This window comes from Podarcis tiliguerta (genome assembly GCF_965153285.1).
Source record: "Podarcis tiliguerta genome assembly, chromosome: 4".
Classification (NCBI taxonomy): Eukaryota; Metazoa; Chordata; class Lepidosauria; order Squamata; family Lacertidae; genus Podarcis; species Podarcis tiliguerta.
This window is the reverse complement of record NC_139537.1, coordinates 2,173,586-2,199,452: the sequence shown is the minus strand read 5'-3', so window position 1 is coordinate 2,199,452 and position 25,867 is coordinate 2,173,586. Positions and strand designations below refer to the sequence as shown.

The window sequence follows — 25,867 nt, the reverse complement described above, 5'->3', positions numbered from 1 at the left end:
TTGTAATCTGGGGAACCGGGTTCGAGTCTCCGCTCCTCCACATGCAGCTGCTGGGTGACCTTGGGGCAGTCACACTTCTCTGAAGTCTCTCAGCCTCACTCACCTCACAGAGTGTTTGTTGTGGGGGAGGAAGGAAAAGGAGACTGCTAGCCACTTTGAGACTCCTTCAGGTAGTGATAAAGTGGGATATCAAATCCAAACTCTTCTTCTTCTTCTTGTCTAATCCTCCTTTAAAGCCATCCAAGTTGGTGGGCATCATTGCCTCCAGTGGGAGAGAGTTCCACAGTTTAACTCTGCATTGCTCAAATGAGTTATTTCTTTTAACTGCACCAGACCTTCCAACATTCAGCTTTGACGGGTGCCCATGAGTTCTACTTAGTAGAACTTAACCAAATATGACAAAAAATGAAGATGAATGAGGCTAAGAGCATAAAAACGGGTAAGCTATCCATGCAGAGCTGAGAAATCCTATTTAAATCACAACGACTTTGCCCCATACAGGGGAAATTTGCAGAGTACATAAAGGGCAAAGAAACTCAGCTTCATTTGGTCCTTGATTCTATGGCTGAGGTGAGACCTAGAGGTTTTTCGTTACTGATACCTGATGCCACAGACAGGACACCTCAAGAAGGGGTTCCGCTCCTAGAAGCAGGGCTTGACCAGAGAAGGACAATTATGGGGCACATGGACCTACACTCTTATGACTTTCCCAACTGGATTGCTACAGGTCACTCTAGGAGGAGCTACCCTTCAGGATAGTCCAGGAGTTGCAGTGGATTCCAAAGTCTGCTGCATGCATTGCAAGTGGTGCAACAGAAAGGGATCATGCAACACCAGCCGTGTGTGAACTGTGTGTTTGCCTATTTGCAACCAGGGCGAAAGTGGTTGGTTTTTTTTTAATGTACAAAGCCCCACACAACCTGAGAACCACGTACCTGATGGAGCGCCTCTCCCCATTTCTGCCAGGTCAGGCCCTGGGATCTGCAGGGGAGTCACATCTAGATATTGTGTTTATGAGCATGTTTGATTTGGCCTGACTTAATCAATCCACTCTCGGTTAAAGAAGTTGTTTTCACCAGTCAGAGTGAGAAAGGACATTGGATCTACAGAAAGGGAGCCGTTTAATGAGAAAAGGAAATAGGAAGCACAAACCAAGACCTCTGAACAAGATAACTGCACCAAATTTTGATTTAAAGGATTTGGGAGAAGTGATCTGCATGTCAGTGGATCACAGGTGGCAATTAATCAGTCAAATGGAGTTATTTATTACTTTTGTATACCGTTCTTCACCCTTAGATCTCAGGGCAGTTCACAACATACAAATACAGGATAAAAACCACAGGATACATAAGAAGAAGAAGAAGAAGAAGAAGAAGAAGAAGAAGAAGAAGAAAACAACCCAATATTGCTCCACCCCCCTCAACACTTTTAAAAGTCATTGGGGGTTAATCAGTCAAAGGCCTGGTTGAAGAGGAATGTTTTTGCTTGGCGCCTGAAGCTGTGTCTCTTTAAAGATGTGCCCCTTCAAACAGGCAGGGACCACCCCCTCTCCTAAAGAGGCATTGATCACCTTCTTGACCCAGCCAGTTCGCGTGGAAAAGGCAAAGGCAAAGGTCAGAAGTCCAAGACAACGCAACACAAGGTTATGGTCTCATGCTACACTCCAAAGGTCCGGAAGACGTCTAGATCTTTCTTCATCGTTGACTCAGGAGTGACCTGGCACGTCTGCAAAGACAAACACCTGTTCGTGTCCTTTACTCCACAGGAAGGTACGATTCACCAAGCGGAGGAGGATGAGCTTTATCAGCTCGGTCGAGTGGAGATTCCTCCTCCGGCCAAGTCCTCCGGAATCGCCTCCGACGTGATTGACGACCTAAGCCTCTGACAAGGCTCCAGGCACATCCCCCATTCAGCAGATAATCAAAGCAGCACGTGGAAGTGATGAGATTTATGGCTACATCACTATGATTTATTTTCTAAGCTATGCAGACAGAAAATAAATATACATCCTCTCTCTGTGAGAGCAGAGAGCAACTGAACAACAAAGGAACAGGAAATCAGTAACGTCACATCTGTCTCCTGTCTTCCGTGAGACTTCCAACAGTATGGAATGTGTGGAATGCAAAACAGAGTCTTGTGACTCCAAAACACTACACAGTGGCAAACAGAAACTAACACCCACACCCTGCTGGCTTTTACCAGCCAAGAGAGGCAAAGGTCTAGAGCACGCATGGCCAAACTTGGGATTGCAATTCCCATCAACCCTGACAACTGGTCCTGTTAGCTAGGGATGATGGGAGTTGTAGTCCCGAAACAGCTGGGTGGCCAAGTTTGGCCATGCCTGGTCTAGAGCGTCACCCTGACCGATCCAAGCACCTTGTCCACATCCTTGAGCCTCACCAACTGAAACTCATGCAACATAACAGGACTAGACTGTGCTCTGGACACCCCTTGAGTTTCAGCTGCTAAAACAGTGGAGTCAAGATCTTGGTGGATGAAAGTGATTTTATCCTCAAAATGCTTTGCAAACAATACTAGACAGGAAAGCTCTGCTGGATGGCTTAGTGAGGATTCAATGGAGGCAGCAAAGTATGCCTTCTTTGCTGTCTTCACTGCCTCTAGGTAGGCTCAATGATGAGCCCTCCCCATTGCATTTGACCAAATCTCTCCTTCACTCATGTTCAAGACATCTTCCAGTATGTTTCCTCATCCTATGCACTGGAGTATACCAGGGAGCCAAGGGGCTCCATGAGGTGGGAAAGGGCACTCAGGGATGATCATATAAGCCATTTGGATGTTCCAGACATTGGCCAGGACTTTGCCAGGAGCTCCAGTGATATCAGCCAGGAAATCTCCCAGAGCCATCTGGAAACCCATTGGATCCATCAGCCTCCTCTCTCATCTCTCTATGACGAATATCTCAATTCTGATATCAATTCAGGTTTAAGCATAATCACCTAGCCTAGCCAACCCTCCTTTCCTGCATACAGCAGTTGCCGTGGGCCTTATCAGTTTATTCTTTTCAGTGTTCTGGAACAAACATCTGCTACCTAAAAAGCAACCCATTCTGCACTGTAAGAGGTAAATATTGCTCATGCAGTTTAGCTTGGTGACAGGCTCGAAAGAAAATGGAGTTTTCAGGAAGATACAATTTTAAAGAAAAAAATTATTATTCTCCATCAACAGCCCTATTCCTAAGTATTAATCTTTCTTCTTCTTTGTGTATGGAATAATAATAATAATAATAATAATAATAATAATAATAATAATAATAATAATTTATTATTTGCACCCCGCCCATCTGGCTGGGTTTCCCCAACCACTCTGGGCGGCTTCCATAGAAACCAAAAATACACTAAAATATCACAGATTAAAAACGTCCCTGAACAGGGCTGCCTTAAGATGTCTTTTGAATGTCAGGTAGTTGTTTATCGCTTTGACATCTGATGGGAGGGCATTCCACAGGGCGGGCACCACTACCGAGAAGGCCCTCTGCCTGGTTCCCTGTAGCTTTGCTTCTCGCAATGAGGGAACCACCAGAAGGCCCTTGGCGCTGGACCTCAGCATCCGGGCAGAACGATGGGGGTGGAGACGCTCCTTCAGGTATACTGGGCCGAGGCCGTTTAGGGCTTTAAAGGTCAACACCAGCACTTTGAATTGTGCTCGGAAACGTACTGTGAATCCTGTGCAGAATTGCTCAGTGTCTGCCATTAAACATATCAGAATAAAAAGGACAAAACAGACTCAATATTAAACAGATTCAGAAATAATCTGGGATGCATTTCTACATTTTACATTTGTAAAAAAACCAGAAGCTTTCCTTTTTTGGAATTATAGGTGCAGAACTAAACAAACTGTATAGAAATTATTTATGTATGCTACTACAGCGGAAATGTTACTTGCCCCCAAATGGAAAGAAGCAGAAGTCCCAGCAAAGGAAGAATTGATACAAAAACATGGAATATGCAGAAACGGTGAAATTTACTGGAAGAATAAGAAATCAAGATAACAAACTTTTTATAAAAGGGTGGAAATGGTTTATGGAATATTTAAAAACGAAGTGTAAAAAGATAAGAACATTGGCAGGATTATTGTAATGACCTGCAATGCATGGATAAATGACCTTATAAGAGAAAATATTTAAAGTGGATGAATAAATGAACAAGTTAAGTTAATTTGGAATATGCAGGAAATATAAAAAATATATTTAAGGGACCGCAGAAAGAGGAGGAAGGAAGTAGAATATCAAAATGTTTAAATGATCGTAAAACAATTGAAATGTAAATAACTTAAAATCATATATTTTTTTAAAAAAATAAAAACAGAGATGACCTGGGATGGATCCATCTATCCCTAAATATAAACTACTTTTTTCTCGGTAGAAATATCAAACCCAACTTTTTTTTATAGTGCAGTATATTCCATACCCTTTGCCGAATTTGCTGGGTCTTTACACAGTACACAACAGGATTAAGAAGTGGGGGAACCATAACAAACGTGTTGGCCATCAGCATGTGGACAAGGGGGGAGAGGTGCTTCCCATATCGATGTACCACAGCAATGCCAATCATTGGGACGTAGAAAATCAGGATGGCAGAAACGTGGGCCACACAGGTGTTCAGAGCCTTGAAGCATTCTTCATGAGAGGCAATGCTCAAAACAGTCTTCAGGATCATGACATATGATGCAAGAATGATAACAATGTCCGTCCCTAAAGTGCAAACAGCTATTATCAAACCATAGAAAATGTTGACCTTTATGTCTGCACAGGCTAACTTCATGGCATCTTGGTGGAGACAGTAGGAGTGAGAAAGGACATTGGATCTGCAGAAAGGGAGCCGTTTAATGAGAAATGGGAATGGGAAACAAAAACAGAAACCTCTGGATAAGATAGCTATTCCTATTTTTACAATGACTGTATTTGGAATAAGTGATTTGTACCTCAGTGGATCACGGATGGCAATCAAGCGGTCAAAAGCCATTGCCACAAGAATGCCAGACTCAATCCCTTGCAATGCATGGATAAAGAACATCTGGCTGATGCAGCCATTGAGTGGGATTTCCCCAGAGTCAAACCAATAGACCCCCAGCATAGTTGGCATGGTGGAGAAGCAGAGGGCCAGATCCGAGCAGGCGAGCATAGAAAGGAAGAAGTACATGGGCTCATGGAGACTTTGGTTGGTTTTGATGACATAGAGGATCGTGAAATTCCCAAGCAGCGTCAGGGCGTAGAGCACAAACAGTGGGAAGGCCACCCAAGAGTTCTTCTCCTGCATCCCAGGGATGCCAATCAGGACAAAGGTTTGGTGGCTCACAAGGCTGTCATTGAATCTGCTGGTGGAGGACATCGTTCCCCTGGTGCTTTTGGTGGAAAGATATTAAGGAATAATAAAAGTTAAATGTTGAACCTGGGGAAGGAGAACATGCCTCCCCAAAAGCTTTCTGTGGATGGGTTCTAAAGAGTCATAAAATTCTTATTGTGACATGATGTAAGAGATTTTGTAACGTATTGAGAAATCTCCCAGTTTAGTCCAAAAGTTGTCTTAGAGCCTCTAATCAAAGAAAGAACAGTCTTGATCGCTGCTTCATCTCACCTTCTGCCCTGGCCATAGAACACCCCAACCCCAACATCAAAATCAATCCCCAAAAGTCTCCCAAGTCTTACCAGTGGAGTGGAGGTCTCAAGAGTGTGGATTTCAAAGATTCAGTCTCCCAACTTCTCATCTGTAAAATTCAAATAACAATCACAGTGCAATACATAAATTAGAAAAGGTAGATATAAATCACTAGACATATAGTATTATTTGGGAAGGACAGTCTCACCCCATGTCCTCCTCTTATGAGAAGACACCTTGATATGGAGGTCCTTCATTTTGAGGCCCTATCTAGTTGATCACAGGATTGTGATCATAGATTCATAGAAATGTAGAGTGGAAACTACCATGGGGGACATTTTTCCCCTACTCCAGACAGATGTTGCAGCAAAAACTGCAGGCCACCACAATTTTCAATTCTTCCTCACTGAGTGGTCCTGTAGTACTTCTGCTCTGTAGTCCTTCTCCTCCTCCTCCTGTCTGGAAAGCAGATCCCCACCCCTACCCCCAACCACAAGATAGAGCAGAGCATACAACCTCCGGATTATTGACTCCTGATCCAGTAAACCAGATGTTTTCTTGTTCAGCCCAAACCCTTCCCCCCCCATATGAAGTTCCCGATTAAACCCCATCTCTTTCTGGCTCCCATTATGAATGGCAGCATCTTTACATTACTCAGGAAAACATCTCTGAAGTCAATCGGAGGAAAACGCTTGATAGCTCATGCCGCCCTTTGCACTTACCTGACTTCATGGCACGGCCTGTGAAGCTAACATGCTTTCTCCCCGGGTCAACACTGATCCTGCCTGTGCTGCTGTAAGAGGGATTCTGCCTGTGATATTTATGGTGTGTAAAGAGTTACTGAAAAACTCTTTTCCCTCAGGGAGACAAGTTGCCCTCAGACTGGGAGACGATTGCTGAATCCTGTGAGAGGAGATCTTGCAAATCCCAGTGGCAAGTATTAGGTAATCTCTGTGGATCCTGCACAAGGACCCGGAGTTCTTGTCTCAGAGGCATTTCAGGGATCACTCTGTGCTCCTCTCCTTTGTATAACCAGAGAAATAGGAGATGTACAAAATATCTTAACAGAGATGTCTCATCCTCCCTGACAGAGAAACCAACTCCTAGGGGCAAAAAGGTCTTTGGCACCCCAATAAAATATTTGATGGGGCTGTCCCTGCTAAGTTGATAGGCATTGCCATTCAAATGGTGCGTGTGCACTGTGTCATGTGATCAATTATGCAGGGCAGGGCTTACCTGCCCCCCGTATATTATTCAAGTGGGCACCCTGATCCCTGAAGAATGAAGACCCCTAAAATGTGGGTCTGAGTAAAAGAATCCAGCTCTTGACATGAAGCTTCAAAAGAGAATCAGTTACTAAACAGATCAGGGTGCATGGATAAGGCCTTTGTGGTGCACCACTTACAATGCATGTAATTGTAACTGCTTTCAGATCCTTTTCATTGCATTTGTCTTTAGAATGTTTTAAGAGTTTCAGAATGCTTTTGCTTTGTTTTAAAACTGGATATCTGCTGATGGATTCTAATTTTATAGAACCATAGATTCGCAGAGTGGGAAGGGATCCAAAGGGCCTTCTTGTCTGACCCCCCTGGAGCAGAAGAAAACAAGCTTGCTTCATATTCCATGGACAGCCCTTTCAATATATATTGGTGGCTACTATTATCTCCTCTCAGTCTCCTCTGTTCCAGGCTAAACATACCCAACTCCCTCAACCATTCCTCACAAATAAGGCTTGGTTTTCAGACCCTTGATAATCTTGGTCGCTCCCCTCTTCACACCTTCCAGCTTGTCGGTATGGTGCTGGCATGCCAGGTGTCTCCCATTCTATATATTTTTGCACCTGGTTATTCCTGCCTGCATGTAGAACTGTACATTTGTCCAAACAGAAATTCATTTTGTCAGTTTTGGCCCACTTCTGCAATCTGTTAAATTCATCTCAAATACTGCTTCTGCTTCTGTGGCATTAGCTACCCCTCTCAGTTTGGTGTCATATGCAATTTTATTGAGTATCCCCTCAATTCCTTCATCCAAGTCATTTATCAAGACCTTGACCAACAACGAGCCCTGAATAGAAACCTGTGGTACCCCACATGTCACTTTTTTCCAGGATGATGTCAAGGACTGGGCAGAGGAGGAATGGTGGCGACTGGCCCCCACTTCCTGAACCTTCCTGGAAGAAGGAAGAGGAAGACAGTATTGATTTACAATTCCTGTATGAGGAAGGTCACAGCTCAGAGGCAGATGAGAGGGAAAGTTGGGAAATCATGGGAGAGCCAGAGCAACAAACACCTGGCTGACACAACATTCGAAAACATTCCAGACCCTCCATCTCCCAGAATCTGGTGAGCCCTGAAAGTAAGAGAGCAAAGAGCTCAAAGACAGAGGGTACGTAGCAGCACCCATAGAAGTGACTAATGGGCAAGTGGGAGAGAAGGGGGGATGGAGATTCACCAAGGACAACGCCATTTTCCAAGAGGCTGGGTTGTATAACCTCTCTCTGTAAATACTGAATAATAAAAAAGGATGGTAAGAAATCTTCCCTTGTCTTTATACTTTCCTGGGCAACAGCTGAGAGTCACTGATGGCATCCTGACAGATCGTCCCGAGTCAACTTTAATTGCTGGTCAAGTCATAAATACTGACAGAAGGTGCAGGAGCAGAATGCCAGCACTGATAACCAGGGAGAATTATTTCAATGGCTATTACAACAAATTTATTGTTAAGAGGACACGTAAAACAATTAACAAGCACAATAAATCATCAAAATACAGAACTCGGAAGACTGGGAGTAGAAGCTCAGAGGTGTTCAGTGCCCCATTCCCCCATTGAAATTCAGTGGAGAGACTTCCAAGTTCCTTGTGTTTAAAGCAAATGCGTAAATGTTCTTCAAGGTGAGACAAGATGATTTCTAGACAGACCTGGAATGTGCGTTTTTTGTAATTAATCTTCTGGAAGGAGTTGCTAGCCTTGGGTGATCCCCTTACTGATTAACCAACACCCTTGTTTGTTGAGATTGGACAGTTTTATGGCTCATCTTGAGTCCATATTCCAGGAACCGAAGCAGAAATCTGCATGTACAAGAATTTTTTTGAAGCTGAAGCAGGGGTCTAACTCAGTAATGGAGAACAGTACAGAGTTCAGTTTGCTGTTGCAGGAGCTAGTGTGGAATCGGGAAGCCTTGATGGCGATTTACCATGCAGGGCTGAGTGAAACCCTGCTGGATGAGTTGGCAAGAATGGACCCTTCTGCCAGTTCCCTGGAGGCATTGATGCAAGTGGCCTTGAAGCTCGACCAGCAGTTGCAGGGGCGGAAGCAAGAGCGGGGAGCTGTTATCAGGCTGCAGGAGAGGCCGTTTGAAATGCCACACATTCCAGAGAGAAGGCCTGGGAGCCAAATGAGGAATGGTCCGGCAGAAGAGGCTATGCAGATAGGTCTCCAGAAAACTCCTTCCAAATGAATCCAGGGGAGTGAGGCATTCTCAAAGTAAAGGAAGGATTGAACTCTGATTAATAAGAATACACACAGAGGCTTGAACCAGCAAGACTCTGGGAAGGGTGCGTATAATAATCTGTATCTCCACCCCCTGGCCCAGGTCGTTTTATTCACAAAAGAACTTTTTACAGAGTGTTTGTAAGAACCAATAAGATTTCTTCTGAGCATTTCAACAAACCCCACGTGGGGACAAAGTTAGATCAAAAGAAATTCTTTCAACTACAAAGACTACTCTGAGCATGCATAGATAATCTGAGAGTAAATAAAAGAGGATTAGAGAAACTCTGGAGATCATAAACAGGAGAGGATGGAAAGATGGCAAGGAGATAGGCATCTTTATCACCTTCCTGTGAAACTATTTCCAGGCCCTAAGATCGACATCCTGAGATTAACATATCAGAAAGGCTACTTGAAAGAAGCTGCCCACTATCTTTCACAGCCCAGGATGCCTGCCTGGTGAAGCAGCTGGCAGCTGGGCTGTGTGCGTGACTTGTCAAGCAGAGAGAAATGGAACAGGATGCAGAGGTGTAGATTGATCAAGAATCATATCAAAATAGTTTAACCCCAGTCAATGCAATGCTTTCATTGCTGACACAGATGGCTTACTCTATATTCGTTATAATTCCTCATAGCAATCCCACCTGATCACTACAAGGGAGCTGCACTCTTGGAACTTCAAACCTCTTGGGAGAAGTTGGGTGTGCATAAAAATTGGTTTGGATGCAGCCTTGTTTAATCCATCTCTGTCACTGGAATGCTTTCTTTGAAAAAACCTTTGAAATCTACAGACTGAAGAACACTATTTTTTAACAGTGAAACTAAAATTTCTATATATATATTATGCTTTTAAGGATTGAACTGGATAAAAGTGTTTCCTTTTTGTGTCTAATTGCTTCGCCAGGCTTTGAGTTTCCTTGCAAACCAATTTCTCTTCCCTTCGACACAAAATTGTCATTTGATAAAGGTATCAGCTCCTGTTTTTTTTAAACGTAAGGTTTGGTAAATCCTCTGTCGAATTTGCTGGGTCTTCACACTGTACACAACCGGATTAAGAAGCGGAGGGACCGCAATGTATATGTTGGCCATCAGCATGTGGACAATGGGAGAAAGGTGCTTCCCAAATCGATGTACCACAGTGACACCAATCATTGGGACGTAGAAGATCAAGATAGCACAAATGTGAGAGATGCAGGTGTTGAGAGCCTTGAGGCGCTCTTGGTGGGATGCAATGCTCAAAACAGTCCTCAGGATTAGGACATAGGATATGAGAATGAGCACAACGTCCAACCCCAAAGTAAACATGGCCATTACCAAACCATACAAAATGTTGACTTTTGTGCCAGAGCAGGCTAACTTCATTGCATCTGGATGGAGGCAGTATGAATGAGAAAGTACATTAGATCGGCAGAAAGGGAGCCGTTTAATAAGAAATGGACAAGGGAAGATGACACAGAAACTTCTGCAGAAGATAGCTATAGCTATTTTTGCAATGACTGAATTTGGTAGACGTATTCTGTACCTCAGTGGATCACGGATGGCGATGAACCGGTCATAAGCCATTGACACAAGAATGCCAGAGTCCATCTCTTGAAATATGTGAATAAAGAACAGCTGGCTGATGCAGCCATTGAGTGGGATTTCTCTCGAGTCAAACCAATAGACTCCCAGCATTGTTGGCATGGTGGAGATGCAGAGGCCCAGATCCGAGCAGGCGAGCAGGCAAAGGAAGAAGTACATGGGCTCATGGAGGCTTTGGTCAATCTTGATGACATAGAGGATCATGATGTTCCCAAGCAGAGTCAGGGCGTAGAGCACAAACAATGGGAAGGCCATCCAAGAGTTCTTCTCCTGCATCCCAGGGATGCCAATCAGGACAAAGGTTTGGTGGCTCACAAGGCTGTCATTATACCCAGTGATGGATGACATGGCACGCCAAGAGCTTTCGGTGAAATGATTCTAATAAGTCATAAAATTCTTATTCTGACATGATTTGACAGATTCTGTAAAGTACTGAGAAAGTTCCTTAGAGCCTCTATTCAAACAAGGAAGTGTAGTCTTGAATGCTGCCTCAGCTCACCTGAATAGGTAGACCCTGGCTAGAGAGCACCCCAACCCATCATAAAAATCAGTCCCCAGCCGTGTCCCAACTTTAACAAGTGGAGGACACGAGAGTGTGGCTTTCCAAGATTCAGTCTCCCAACTTCTCATCTGAAAAATTGAAATAACAATTACAGTGCAATATTTAAATTAGAAAAGGTAGATCTAAATCACTAATTGTAGTAGTATTATTGGGGAAAGACAGGACTAGTCTCACCCCATGTCCTCCTCTTATGAGAAGACACCTTGATATGGAGGTCCTTCATTTTGCAGCCCTATCCAGTTGATGAGAGGATTGTGATCATAGAATCATAGAAATGTAGAGTGGAAACTACCATGGGGGACATTTCCCCCCTACTCCAGACAGATGTTGCAGCAAAAACTGCAGGCCACCACAATTTTCAATTCTTCCTCACTGAGTGGTCCTGTAGTACTTATGCTCTGTAGTCCTTCTCCTCCTCCTCCTGTCTGGAAAGCAGATCCCCACCCCCACCCCCAACCACAAGATAGAGCAGAGCAGTACAACCTCCGGATTATTGACTCCTGATCCAGGAAACCAGATTTTTTCTTGAACAGCACAAACCCTTCCCCCCCATATGAAAGTTCCAAATTAAACCCCATCTCTTTCTGGCTCCCAGTATGAATGGCAGCATCTTTACATTACTCAGGAAAACATCTCTGAAGTCAATCGGAGGAAAACGCTTGATAGCTCATGCCGCCCTTTGCACTCACCTGACTTCATGGCACGGCCTGTGAAGCTAACATGCTTTCTCCCCGGGTCAACACTGATCCTGCTTGTGCTGCTGTAAGAGGGATTCTGCCTGTGATATTTATGGTGTGTAAAGAGTTACTGAAAAACTCTTTTCCCTCAGGGAGACAAGTTGCCCTCAAACTGGGAGACGATTGCTGAACCCTGTGAGAGGAGATCTTGGAAATCCCAGTGGCAAGTATTAGGTAATCTCTGTGGATCCTGCACAAGGACCCGGAGTTCTTGTCTCAGAGGCATTCCAGGGATCACTCTGTGCTCCTCTCCTTTGTATAACCAGAGAAATGGGAGATGTACAAAATATCTTAACAGAGAGGTCTCATCCTCCTTGGCAGAGGAACCAACTCCTAGGGGCAAAAAGGTCACATAGAGGAGGTCACATAGAGGAGGGAGAAAGGTTGTTTTCTGCTGCTCCAGAGAAGCGGACACGGAGCAATTGATCCAAACTACAAGAAAGAAGATTCCACCTAAACATTAGGAAGAACTTCCTGACCGTAAGAGCTGTTCGACAGTGGAATTTGCTGCCAAGGAGTGTGGTGGAGTCTCCTTTGGAGGTCTTTAAGCAGAGGATTGACAACCATATGTCAGGAGTGCTCTGATGGTGTTTCCTGCTTGGCAGGGGGTTGGACTCGATGGTCCTTGTGGTCTCTTCCAACTCTATGATTCTATGATTCTATGATTCTAGGTCTTTGGCACCCCAATAAAATATTTGATGGGGCTGTCCTTGCTAAGTTGATAGGCACTGCCATTCAAATGATGCGTGTGCACTGTGTCGTGTGATCAATTATGCAGGGCAGGGCTTACCTGCCCCCCATATATTATTCAAGTGAGCACCCCTGATCCCTGCAGCTCAGAGGCAGATGAGAAGGAAAGTTGGGAAATCATGGGAGAGCCAGAGCAACACCTGGCTGACACGTCTTTATAAAGCATTCCAGACCCTCCATCTCCCAGAAACCAGTGAGTCCCGAAAGTAAGAGAGCAAAGAACTCAGAGACAGTGGGTACGTAGCAGCACCTGTAGAAGTGACTAATGGGCATATGGGAGAACCGGGGGTGGGGTGGGGGAGATTCACCCAGGACAACACCATTATCCAAGAGGCTGGGTTGTATAACCTCTCTCTGTAAATACTGAATAAGAAAAGGATGGTAAGAAATCTTCCCTTGTCTTTATACTTTCCTGGGCAACAGCTGAGAGTTGCTGACAGCATCCTGACAGATGATGAGGAAGCATTAATGATGACACTTTGGGTTCGTTCAGTCAACCAGCTACAAATCCACCTCACAGTGACACTATCTAGCTCACATTATACCAGCTTCTTCTCAGCAATAGCATGGGGGACTTTTACAAAAGCCTTGCTAAAATCTAGATATATTGCATCCACAGCATTCCCCTGATCCACCAAGCTTGTAACAGATCTCTCTTCACACAAAGGACTTACTACGTCCTTGTTCTTCCTCTTGCATCAAACATAGCTGAAAAACCCCCTATTGTTTTTCCCTAACTTTTCTTGCAAGTCTGAGCTCATTCCGAGCTTTAGCCCATGTGAGTTTCTTCCTGCACCCTTGTTTCATCTATCTCTGTCACTTTTTTTAAAAAAACACACACAAAAAAACCTTTGAAATCCAAAGACTGAAGAACAACATTTTTTAACAGTGAAACTAAAATTCATATATATCCTTTTAAGGATTGAGCCAGCTAAAAGTGTTTCCCTTTTGTACCCTGTTGTTGCTTCAGGCTTTGAGTTTCCTTACAAAACACTTTCTCTTCCGTTTAGCACAGAATTGTCATTTGGAAAAGGTATCAACCCCTGGTTTTCTTTTCTTTTCTTTAAATAATTTTTTATTAAGTTTTCCATCATAATAACACAAACCACAAAGCAAAATGATACACACATAAAAAAACAAAAAACAAAAAAACAAAAAAGGGGGAAGAAAAAGAGAGAAAAAGAAAAGGGGGAAAGGGGGGGGGACAATAAATAAATATACAATAAAAAACAACTTAATTCTTCCCAAATCCAACTTTTTAAACATCTTAATTGACTTCCTCAAGTCCCTCCCTTCTGAGTTTCCTTGTAATTTAAAAGTAACAGCTTTCCAATATCCTTATTAAACTAAAACAATTTCCAATTATTGTCATCTTATTCACTTTTCTTAACATTCTAAATCCCATTTATTTAATTAAAACTTAACTTATCCTAGGCCTATTTGTTTCTTTCAAGTAATTTCTAATTTTTTATATTACAATATTTATTCAAATAGTCCTTGAATTTCCTCCAATCCTCTTGAAACTCCTCTTCTTTCTGGTCGCGGATTCTTCCAGTCAGGTCAGCTAGCTCCGAAAAGTCCATCATCTTCATCTGCCAATCTTCCACTGTTGGTAGTTCTTGTGTTTTCCAATTTTTAGCAAGTAATATTCGAGTGGCCGTTGTGGCATACAAAAAATATTTAACATCTTTCTTGGGCAATTCTAAACCTGTTATTCCAAGGAAAAAGGCCTCTGGTTTCTTAATAAATGTATATTTCAACATTTTTTTCAGTTCGTCATAAATCTTCTCCCAGAAGTCTTTCACCTTGGGACAAGCGCCAGAGAAGCGGACACGGAGCAATGGATCCAAACTACAAGAAAGAAGATTCCACCTAAACATTAGGAAGAACTTCCTGACAGTAAGAGCTCTTCGACAGTGGAATTTGCTGCCAAGGAGTGTGGTGGAGTCTCCTTCTTTGGAGGTCTTTAAGCAGAGGCTTGACAACCATGTGTCAGGAGTGCTCTGATGGTGTTTCCTGCTTGGCAGGGGGTTGGACTCAATGGCCCTTGTGGTCTCTTCCAACTCTATGATTCTATGATTCTAAGTCTACCACATATGGAAAAAAGTATCTTCTTTTTCTTTACATTTCCAACAAAGGTTACCACTTTTGTGATAAATCTTTGCTAGTTTTACAGGGGTCAAGTAACATCTATACATCATCTTCATAATGTTTTCCTTTAACATTGTACATGCAGTGAACTTAACCCCTTTCCTCCATGGCCTCTCCCAATCCTCCATCATTATATCATGTCCCACATCCCTTGCCCAATCAATCATAACTGATTTAACTTGTTCATCCTTTGGTTGCCACTCCAACAACAAACTGTACATTTTAGACATATTCTTGTCATTAGTTTCTAACAACTCCATTTCCAATTTGGTTTTTTCTGTTGCAAAACCATTTCTCTTATCCATCTTATATAATTCGTTAATTTGATAATATTGCAACCAATTCACTTTATCTTTAATTTGTTCGAATGGTTTTAATTTAAAACCTTCCTGATTCTCTAATACCAAATCTGAATACCTCAGCCATTTGTTTTCCATATTTAACTTTTTTGGGGCCTGTGCTTCCATTGGTGAAATCCATTTTGGTGTTTTTCTTACTAAGAGATGTTTGTATCTAGTCCATACATTGTATAATGCCTTTCTAATCACATGATTCTTAAAACCACTGTGGGCCTTTACCTTGTCATACCATAGATATGCATGCCATCCAAAATGATTATCCATTCCCTCCAAGTCTAACACATCATCATTCTCTAATTGAATCCAATCCTTGATCCAGCAGAAAACGGCAGCTTCAAAGTATATCTTCAAATCTGGTAGGGAAAAGCCCCCTCTTTCTTTTATATCTGTAAGTAATTTATATTTAATTCTAGGTTTTCCCCCCTGCCAGATAAATTTAGACAATGCCTTCTGCCATTCTTTAAAACATTTAACATTATCAATGATTGGTAAAACTTGAAATAAAAACAGCATCTTCAGCAATACATTCATCTTAACCACCAATATTCAGCCCATCAATAAAAGTATTAGGTTTGACCATAACTCAAGATCTCTCTTGATTTCATTCCATAATTTTTCATAGTTATCTTTATAAAGATTCAAATTATTTACCGATAAGTTCACACCCAAATATTTAACTTTTTTCACAGAAACAGGGCCTGTCCTTTCAAAAAGGTTTTTTCTTTCCTCATTATCTAAGTTTTTTCCTAAAACTTTGGTTTTGCTCTTGTTTAATTTAAATCCTGCTACCTGCCCAAACTCTTGAATCAGCTCCAGTTCTTTTACTGCACTGGTTTCTGGATCTTGTAAAGTTAACCAAGTCATCAGCAAAGGCTTTTAATTTATATTGCTTGGATCCTACTACAATGCCTTTAACCTCCTCCTCTTTCCTCAACATGTTTAGCAAAACCTCCAGAACAGAAATAAATAGCAGAGGGGAAAGCGGGCACCCTTGCCTGGTTCCTTTCTCAATTCTGATTTCCTCTGAGACCACATTATTAACTATGATTTTTGCTTTTTGTTCAAAATAGATCGCATTGATACCATTTAAAAATTCCTGGCCAACCTCAATTCTTTCTAGGTTTTTCATCATAAATAACCAAGAAACATTATCAAAGGCCTTTTCAGCATCCATAAACATTATCATTGCTTTACAATTTCTTTTCGCTTCCAACCTTTCTATTATATCAATTATATTTCTAATGTTATCTTTCATATGTCTCCCAGGCAGAAATCCTGCCTGGTCCTTATGTATATAATTTGATAGAACCTTTTTTAATCTATTGGCCAAAATGTTTGCGAAGATTTTATAGTCCACATTAAGTAATGAGATTGGTCTATAATTTTTTACATCAGATCTATCTTGATGTATTTTTGGAATCAGAGTGATAACTGCATCTTTCCAGGTTTCGAGAGCTTTGTCCCCTCTTAAAATCTTATTACACACATCTGCTAATGGTTGAATTAGCCAATCTTTCAATATTTTATAATATTTTGCAGAAAGACCATCCGGTCTTTGCCTAATTGCATCTTATTTATTGTCATCTTTGCCTAACTGCATCTTATTTATTGCCATCTCAACCTCCTGTCTTGTAATCATGCCATTTAGTAGGAACCTTTTATCCTCGGAAATTTTCTGCATTTCATTTGCTGCAAGAAATTGCTCAATTTTATCCTTATCTTCTTTACCTTTTTTTATACAGCTGTTTAAAGTATTTCTGAAAACATTTTCTTATATCTGCAGGGTTTTCCATAGATTTTCCAACAGATACAATGTTTGTAATAGTACTTTGCTTCTGTCTCTTTTTTAATTGCCAAGCCAACAATTTCCCACATTTATTCGCAGATTCAAAATTTCAGGTATAATTTCATCTCCAAAACCACTGCATTATGATCTGAGCAAGTCTTAGGGCAAATTTCTGTTTTAGTAACCTTAGGAACCAAATCTCTGGATATCCATAAATAGTCGCTTCGAGAGAAAGATTGATTTGAATTTGAGAAAAAAGTGAAATCTCTGTCCATTGGATTTCGTAGCCTCCATATGTCCGACAAATCGTATTTATCAGTCATATAAAAAAAAATCTTTGGTAGTCTGCTGAAACTTGGATTTTTCTGACCCTGTGTTTTATCCATTAATGTTGATGCTACTCCATTCAGGTCTCCCATTAAAATAAATTTGTAATCCATATAATCCATGAGTTTTAAGTCCAGATTCTTAAAAATTCCACTTTGCCATCGTTTGGTGCATAAATTCCCAGCAAAAGAAATCTATCGCCTTGTGCCGTAATTTCAACTGCAATGTACCTCCCTTCCTCATCTTTAAACAACAATTTGGGGTTCCATTTTTCTTTAACATAAAAAAACACACCTCTTTTTTTCACTTTGTGGGATGAAATAAATTCCTGCCCAAGTTTCTTATTTTGGAGAATTTTCCTATGAAGTCTTGTAACATGTGTTTCTTGTCAACAAATTATGTCCAAATTCTGCTTTGCCAGTACGTGATAAACTTGATTCCTCTTAAAACACGAATTTAGACCATTCACATTCCAGGAGTAGATTTTCAAAGACATCCTGATTTGTTAGGGGCACACTGCCCCTGCCCCTAATGAACGAGAACTTTCCAGTCCAAGCTCTTTTGCATTTTTCTCCAAAAACCTTTCTTTCTCTCCGACAGTTGTTATTCTTTCTTTCCTTCCTTGAAATTTAAAAGATAATCCTTCTGGGAACTCCCACCTGAAGAAAATGTTCCTTCTTCTTAGGGCACTGGCCAAATCCGTATACCAGTAATTATTTCTCAGGGCCAAAAAGTATGTCGGAATGTCTTTAAACAGAATTATTCCCTTCTCATCTATCGTTAAACTTTTTTTGTAATGGTGGCCCAAAATAATATCTCTCTGCTCTTTGGTTTTAAAAATCACCTTACAGTCATGAGAGATCTTAGTATCTTTTTTAGGTCCAAATCTGTAGGTCTTATCAATCCAGGAATTTTTTTTTTTTTTTTGAGAGGCCCCAATACGCTGCAAATCCTTCAAATTGTCCCGCTCTTACTGGGGTATGCCCCTCAATCTCAGATTACATTCCCTCTGTTTTAGCTGGAGAGACGCAATTGAAATTTGAGATTGTCGCTGAATTGCCTCTAAACCAGCAATTCTCACAGTTTCCAAATGCACCAGTCTTGACTCATGTGCTGCTACATCTGAATTAACTTGCATCAAATCTTGTCTTAATTGAGCAAAGTCACTTTTTAATTCCTGTATAGACTTTTGATTTCCTCTTACTTCTGTTTTAATTTCCTGAAGCAATTGCAACACAGACTCCTCAAAAGTTGGTGACTTAGAGTCCCTTCTTGGTTTAATTTTTGCTTTCTCTGTCCTCTCTCCTTTCTCTCCCCCATCCATAACGTGCAATTCTTTTGTTCAAGGTCAGTCTCAAACAAAGGGGAGATAAGGAGACAGTTTCTCTTCTCAAGCATCTCCACCAGTCTTAATATAAAAGTCAACAGTCTCTCTAACTTGTAATCCTTTCTTAATTCCCCAGGTGTCCCAATTTACAATTTATATCTGAGGGTAGGGGAACTGTTTAAAAGAGAAAGGGAAAAGAAAGACATTTGAGTTCAGGCAGCTGCAGTTACTCCCCCCCCCCCCCCAAGTAGGAAAACGAAAGTAGAAAGTGTCCTTTTCTTTACGTCACAATGGAGTCTAGTCTTCTCGACCGAGTAGTCCACTTCCACAAAGAAAATACCTCGTAAATCCAAACTGTCTGCAAGGATTAAAAGAGTCTGAAAAGTATCTCCCCCCTTCCCCCTGCTAGTAGGAGGGATACAGAGATTAACTTGAAAGTCTTTAGAAAGTCGTAAATTTTAGATCACAGCTTCAGCTAATGTAGCTGTTTTGTCTCTTAATCAGAGGAATGGACTGACCTCCATTGTTTTTTTAAGCCCCTGTCCTTTCCAAATAAATGTCCAAATTTTTAATTTATTACTCACTCTTTTCCAATCAAAGTTGCTTGGAGAAATTGGCCGCTCACGATCACCGGACTTGGAGCTTCATGCGATGAAGGAAGCGAATCTATTCCCAAGTGCCTCCGTCTCCAACCCCACCCGCTCTCGGACCCCTTATCAAGAGCTTACCGGGGGTGAGGGAGTCGTTCCAGGCACCCGCAGGAACACCAAGTCCTCAGAATGCTCACTCCGAGGTTTTTTAGGGGTACCGCGTCGCTCTAGCGGTTTCCCCAACCTTCAAAGCACCGGTGTTCTTTCAAGTGAAAGAGCTCACCCTTCCAGCAGAATGGGCAGCCAACATGGTTTTCTTTAACAAGAACATTTTGTAAATCCTCTGTCGAATTTGCTGGGTCTTCACACTGTACACAACAGGATTAAGAAGTGGTGGGACAGCAATGTATATGTTGGCCATCAGCATGTGGACAATGGGGGAAAGGTGCTTCCCAAATCGATGTACCACACTGAGGCCAATCATTGGGACATAGAAGATCAAGATAGCACAAATGTGAGAGACGCAGGTGTTGAGAGCCTTGAGGCGCTCTTGGTGGGATGCAATGCTCAAAACAGTCTTCAGGATCAGGATATAGGATATGAGAATGATGACAACATCCAACCCCAAAGTAGACATGACTATTACCAAACCATACAAAATGTTGACTTTTGTGCCAGAACAGGCTAACTTCATTATGTCTGGGTGGAGGCAGTATGAATGAGAAAGTACATTAGATCTGCAGAAAGGGAGCCGTTTAATAAGAAATGGAAATGGGAAGCAGACAAGGAGACTTCTGCAGAAGATAGCTATAGCTATTTTTGCAATGACTGAATTTTGTAGACGGATTCTGTACCTCAGTGGATCACGGATGGCGATGAACCGGTCATAAGCCATGGACACAAGAATGCCAGAGTCCATCTCTTGAAATATGTGGATAAATAACATCTGGCTGATGCAGCCATTGAGTGGGATTTCTCTTGAGTCATACCAATAGACCCCCAGCATAGTTGGCATGGTGGAGATGCAGAGGCCCAGATCCGAGCCGGCGAGCAGGCAAAGGAAGAAGTACATGGGCTCATGGAGGCTTTGGTCAATCTTGATGACATAGAGGATCATGATGTTCCCAAGCAGAGTCAGGGCGTAGAGCACAAACAGTGAGAAGGCCATCCAAGAGTTCTTCTCTTGCATCCCAGGGATGCCAATCAGGACAAAGGTTTGGTGGCTCACAACGCTGTCATTATACCCAGGGATGGATGACATGGCACACACACAAAAATAAAAAAAATAAAATTGGGAGGATTCTAAGGAGTCATAAAATTATTATTCTGACACGATTTTACAGATTCTGTAAAGTTGTATTCTGAAGAGGGATAAATTTCCTAGTTTAGCCCACTAGGAAAAATAATATTGGAGCTTCCATTCAAAGAAGGAAGAGAAGTCCTGATTCCTGCCTCAGCTCACCTTCTACCCTGGCCATAGACCACCCCAACATCAGCATCTAAATCAGTTCCCAACAGTCTTCCAACTTTGTGCAGTGGAGTAGAGGTCACAACAGTGTGGCTTTCAAAGATTCAGTCTCCCAAACTCTCACCTGCAAAATAGGAATAACATTCACAGTGTAAGAGTTAAATTAGAGCTCATAGATATAAATCACTAGTTGTAGTAGTATTATTGGAGAAGGACAGGACTGGCCTCACCTCCTCTTAAATGGTCCTTGAAAAGAGACTAAGGCGCTTCCAAAGAAAGCAAATATATATTAAGAGTAAATAGTTCAGGAGAGATTGCACAAGCCTATTCATCTTTAAGAGGTGTTCAAATGCTTTAGAATCATATACTTTATTGTGGCAATTCACCCTGGGAGGGGCAGGGAAGAACTAAAATAGGTAACAATGGAAAGAAAATCTAGGGGGAACTCAGCCAGATGGGTGGGGTATAAATAATAAATTATTATTATAAATTATTATTATAGAAGAGAAGCTTACATATTTCTCCATACTGCAGACAGATGTTGCAGCAAAAACTGCAGGCCACCACAATTTTCCATTCTTCCTCACTGAGTGGTCCTGTAGTCCTTCTGCTGTCTAGTCCTTCTCCCCCTCCTTCCTTCTGGAAAGCAGACCCCCACCCCCACCCCCAACCACAAGCTAGAGCTGAGCAGTACAACCTCTGGATTATTGACTCCTGATCCAGGAAACCAGATGTTTTCTTGACCAGCACAAACCCTCCCCCCCCCATTTTGAAGTTCCAAATTAAACCCTGTCTCTTTCTGGTTGACCCTGTATTACTGGCAGCTTATTTATATTACTCAGGAAATCATCTCTGAAGTCAATCGGAGGAAAACACATCTGTTTGACAGCTCATGCAGTACTTTGCAGTTACCTGACTTCATGGCACAGCCTGTGAAGCTAACATGCTTTCTCCCAGGTGTTGGGTTGAAATAAGCGACAGACAATTACTCTACACCCAGGGGCAACACTGATCCTGCCTGTGCTGCTGTCACAGGGATTCTGCCCGTAATATTTATTGAGTGTAAAGAGTTATTGAAAAACTCTTTTCCCTCAGGGAGACAAGCTGCCCTCAAACCGGGAGAAAATTGCTGAATCCTGTGAGAGGAGATCTTGCAAATCCCAGTGGCAAGTATTAGGTAATCTCTGTGGATCCTGCATAAGGACCCGGAGTTCTTGTCTCAGAGGCATTCCAGGGATCACTCTGTGCTCCTCTCCTTTGTATAACCAGAGAAATGGGAGAGGTACAGAATATCTTAACAGAGAGGTCTCATCCTCCCTGCAAAAGTGAAGACCCTTAAAACCTGGGTCTGAGTAAAATAATTGGCTTCTTGTCATGAAGGTCCCAAAGAGGTTTGGTTAGCAGACGATTCTGACCAGGGAAGTGCACACAGGTTTGGTGCTGTATGAGTTCAACATGCTGCAGCACTTACAATGCACGCATCAGAATTCTTCTGCAGCTTCCAGACTTCCCTGGAGCACATTGCAATAAGCTAATTGGGAGATGACTACAGACCTTCCTTCTGTAGTTAAGCCATGATTCTGGAAGTGGAACCATTTGATGACAGGTTTTCAGAATAAAATCAGTTGGCTTATCATTTCCACACATTTAACCCAGTAAAAATAGACTGGAAGCTGGAGTTAAACCACTGGAACCATTTCTTTAAAAACATTTGAAATGAGAAGACTAAAAGAAAAAAAAATTAATGGTGAAACTAAATTTTCTATATACTTTAAGTTTCTTGGGTTACAAAAAGTACATATATATATTTTCAAATCACAAAGTCCTTTTCACAGATCAGTTATATTTGGTGTGAAACTTTAATGCTGTACACTGTATAAGGCTGGGAGAGAAGAGAGGTGGGTGTTCTTTGTAGTGTGATGGTGCATAAATGTCTTGGAAAATGCTAAACAGGGCCAGTTTGGGGGTGGAATCTAATACCTATTTATTTATTTTGCATATTTTTGTAGGACTAGTGTCTGAAAGGGTTGAATTATGCAATTGGAGGTGCAGTCTCTCCAGCATTTTGGTGAGGTTCCTGTGTGTATCAGCACTAACGTATGTGGTGCTAAGTACCATCTATAGATAAGTTTCAAGGTGAGTTCCCTCCTTTTGGCTGAGATAGATTTAAAGGGAGGTTTAAGGATTGAACCTGGCAAGAGTATTTCATTTTGTGTCCTTTCAGGCTTTGAGTTCCCTTACGAACCACTTTCTGTTCCCTTTAGCACAGAATTGTCATTTGGAAAAGATATCAACCCCTGGTTTTCTTTAACAAGAACATTTTGTAAATCCTCTGTCGAATTTGCTGGGTCTTCACGCTGTACACAACCGGATTAAGAAGTGGAGGGACCGCAATGTATATGTTGGCCATCAGCATGTGGACAATGGGAGAAAGGTGCTTCCCAAATCGATGTACCACACTGAGGCCAATCATTGGGACGTAGAAGATCAAGATAGCACAAATGTGAGAGACGCAGGTGTTGAGAGCCTTGAGGCGCTCTTGGTGGGATGCAATGCTCAAAACAGTCTTCAGGATATAGGATATGAGAGTGATGACAACATCCAAACCCAAAGTAGACATGACCATTACCAAACCATACAAAATGTTGACTTTTGTGCCAGAACAGGCTAAATTCATTGTGTCTGGGTGGAGGCAGTATGAATGAGAAAGCACATTAGATCGGCAGAAAGGGAGCCGTTTAATAAGAAAGGGGAGTGGGAAGCAGACACAGAAAGCTCTGGACAATATAGCTATTCCTAATTTTGCAATTGCAGAATTTGGGAGAAGTGAGGTGTATCTTAACGGATCACAGATGGCAATAAACCGGTCATAAGCCATTGCCACAAGAATGCCAGACTCTGCCCATTGAAACAAATGGATAAAGAAGATCTGGCTGATGCAGGCATCAAGTGTGATTTCCCCTGAGTCAAACCAATAGACCTGCAGCATTGTTGGCATGGTTGACATGCAGAGTCCCAGATCCGAGCAGGCGAGCAGGCAAAGGAAGAAGTACATGGGCTCATGGAGGCTTTGGTCAATCTTGATGACATAGAGGATCATGAAGTTTCCCAGCAGAGTCAGGGTGTAGAGCACAAACAGTGGGAAGGCCACCCAAGAGTTCTTCTCTTGCATCCCAGGAATGCCAATCAAGACAAAGGTTTGGTGGCTCACAAGGCTGTCGTTGAATCTGGTGATGGAGGACATCATTCACCTAGTGCTTTTGGTGGAAAGATATTAAGTAATAAAAGTCAAATGGATATTGGAAATCTGGTATGATTTTACAGGCTCTGTCCTAGTTTAGTCCAACATCAGATATTGTATTAGAGCTTCCAAACATTAGAGCCTTCCAACTCTGACATATGATTCACTCTTCTAAGCCCAACCAGTGCCAGTCTTATGATTTGCTTTTTACAGAGTTTTTACTCCACACTTTTGCCAAAGAGGCTCCCAATCAGCTTCTGAAGTTCATTAGCAAGAGGGTTTCTGCTCTTAGGTTTATATATAAAATTATGCGACAGAGAAATGCTTGGGGAGGGAAGCAGAAGAAGCTATTCCACACTTAAAGCTACAGTTCTTGCACTGACTACCTGCGGCAGCCTGTTGGAATGTCTACTCAGCCTCTCTTGTGGAGAACGGATGGGAGCTGGTCTTTCAGCAAATCAGTGGGGCAGCCCTGCTTTCCTTCCGCTCTATTCTGCAGCCTGATGGGAGTTTAGCATTATTTGTGTAGCTCAAGGATCCTAAAGCCAGTTTGATTGCGCTGAAAGGGAAACTGGGACACTCCCTCCACCATGGACTTGTGAAGTGGCTGTCAGTCTGAACTGGGAGCTGAGAAATCATTTTGTTGAAAATCTTACATCAGCCATGAAGTCGTTGTATACCCTCAGTAGGAATCCGCAATCCCAGCATGAAAATACTGGTTTACACTGCAGGGATTTTGTGAAGATTACTGAGAAAAAAAATACCTGAAGTGTTCTGATGTCTTGAATATTGTGTCTAGGGGCTCAGTGTTGGAGGTGGCCATGTGTAACTTTTGCAAATTCAGGGTCTCTTGGTTGCTCGTCTGCAGAACAGTATTATTGTTGAATTAGAAATGCTGTACAGTGGTACCTCGGGTAACAAACACCTCAGGTTACAAACACTTCAGGTTACAGATTCCACTAACCCGGAAGTAGTACCTTGGGTTAAGAACTTTACCTCAGGATGAGAACAGAAATCGTGCAGTGGTGGCAGCATGGCGGCAGCAGGAGACCCTGTTAGCTAAAGTGGTACCTCAGGTTAAGAATTGTTTCAGGTTAAGAATGGACCTCCGGAACAAATTAAGTTAGTAACCAGAGGTACCACTGTATCTAAATGGCAGAATGGATAACTGTGCAGCTGAAAAGAGGCTGGTCTTATCTCACCTCCTCTTCTGTCAAGGAACCTGGAAACAAAGCTCCTTAATTTTGGAGCTCCAGGGGGCAAGTGGGTTAGGGCCATATATGACCAGAGGCTGAAATCAGTTAAAAAAAATATTTAACGTGCATAATCAAAAAACTAGTGACTGTATTTCAGTGTGTTCAAGATGTTACCATATTCCTAAAACATACCAAAGGAAAATCAAAGGCACATTACAGTATACATAAATCCAACTTGGGGAAGGAAAATATAAGGAACCGTGTATGCATTTGAAAACACATTTGGACACAGTGATTACAGGGGTGTGGGGGATACAGAAAATAAGCTTAGAATTAATTCAAAGAGTGCATGTATAAGTTAAAGCAAAAAATGCTCATTGGCGTATGATGCTGAATACACTACCATTCACATAAGTTGAACTTTCAAATCAGCCTTTTCATGCACGTTTTCTGTTTTGTTGTTTTTGCTTAGAATTAATTCAAGCCGCTGCTATACATGGCTTAGGTCCAGTCTATCTGAAAGATAGATATTCTCTCATATGAATCTGCCTGGGCTCTGAGATCTTTGGGGGAGGCTCAGTCCCATCACCCTCCTAGACACATTTGGTGGGGACACGGGAGAGGGACTTCTTGGTGGCTGCTCCCAGACTTTGGAACTCCCTTCCTTGAGATGTTCTATTGGCTTCCT

The 25,867-nt window shown here is 42.1% G+C and overlaps 6 protein-coding genes across 6 annotated transcripts in view; 2 read left to right on the top strand and 4 right to left on the bottom strand.

Annotated features, from left to right (window-relative positions):
• The window catches only part of LOC310675486 (uncharacterized protein), a 448,115-nt gene that overhangs the window by 36,870 nt on the left and 385,378 nt on the right, over positions 1–25,867 (top strand). The gene's annotated exons all lie outside the window — the stretch shown is intronic.
• Positions 1–25,867, top strand: part of LOC310675501 (uncharacterized protein) — a 176,103-nt gene that overhangs the window by 71,051 nt on the left and 79,185 nt on the right. The gene's annotated exons all lie outside the window — the stretch shown is intronic.
• LOC310676829 (olfactory receptor 51H1-like) lies at positions 4,365–5,348 on the bottom strand (the record flags this gene model as incomplete). The annotated part of the gene is made up of 1 exon (XM_083439006.1): positions 4,365–5,348. One exon carries the CDS (start codon positions 5,346–5,348, stop codon positions 4,365–4,367), a length of 984 nt encoding a protein of 327 aa, XP_083295132.1.
• On the bottom strand, positions 10,059–11,033 carry LOC310676828 (olfactory receptor 51H1-like; the record flags this gene model as incomplete). Its single annotated transcript, XM_083439005.1, has 1 exon — positions 10,059–11,033. One exon carries the CDS (start codon positions 11,031–11,033, stop codon positions 10,059–10,061), a length of 975 nt encoding a protein of 324 aa, XP_083295131.1.
• LOC310676827 (olfactory receptor 51H1-like) lies at positions 19,540–20,535 on the bottom strand (the record flags this gene model as incomplete). Its single annotated transcript, XM_083439004.1, has 1 exon — positions 19,540–20,535. One exon carries the CDS (start codon positions 20,533–20,535, stop codon positions 19,540–19,542), a length of 996 nt encoding a protein of 331 aa, XP_083295130.1.
• On the bottom strand, positions 23,033–23,989 carry LOC310675727 (olfactory receptor 51H1-like; the record flags this gene model as incomplete). Its single annotated transcript, XM_083436765.1, has 1 exon — positions 23,033–23,989. One exon carries the CDS (start codon positions 23,987–23,989, stop codon positions 23,033–23,035), a length of 957 nt encoding a protein of 318 aa, XP_083292891.1.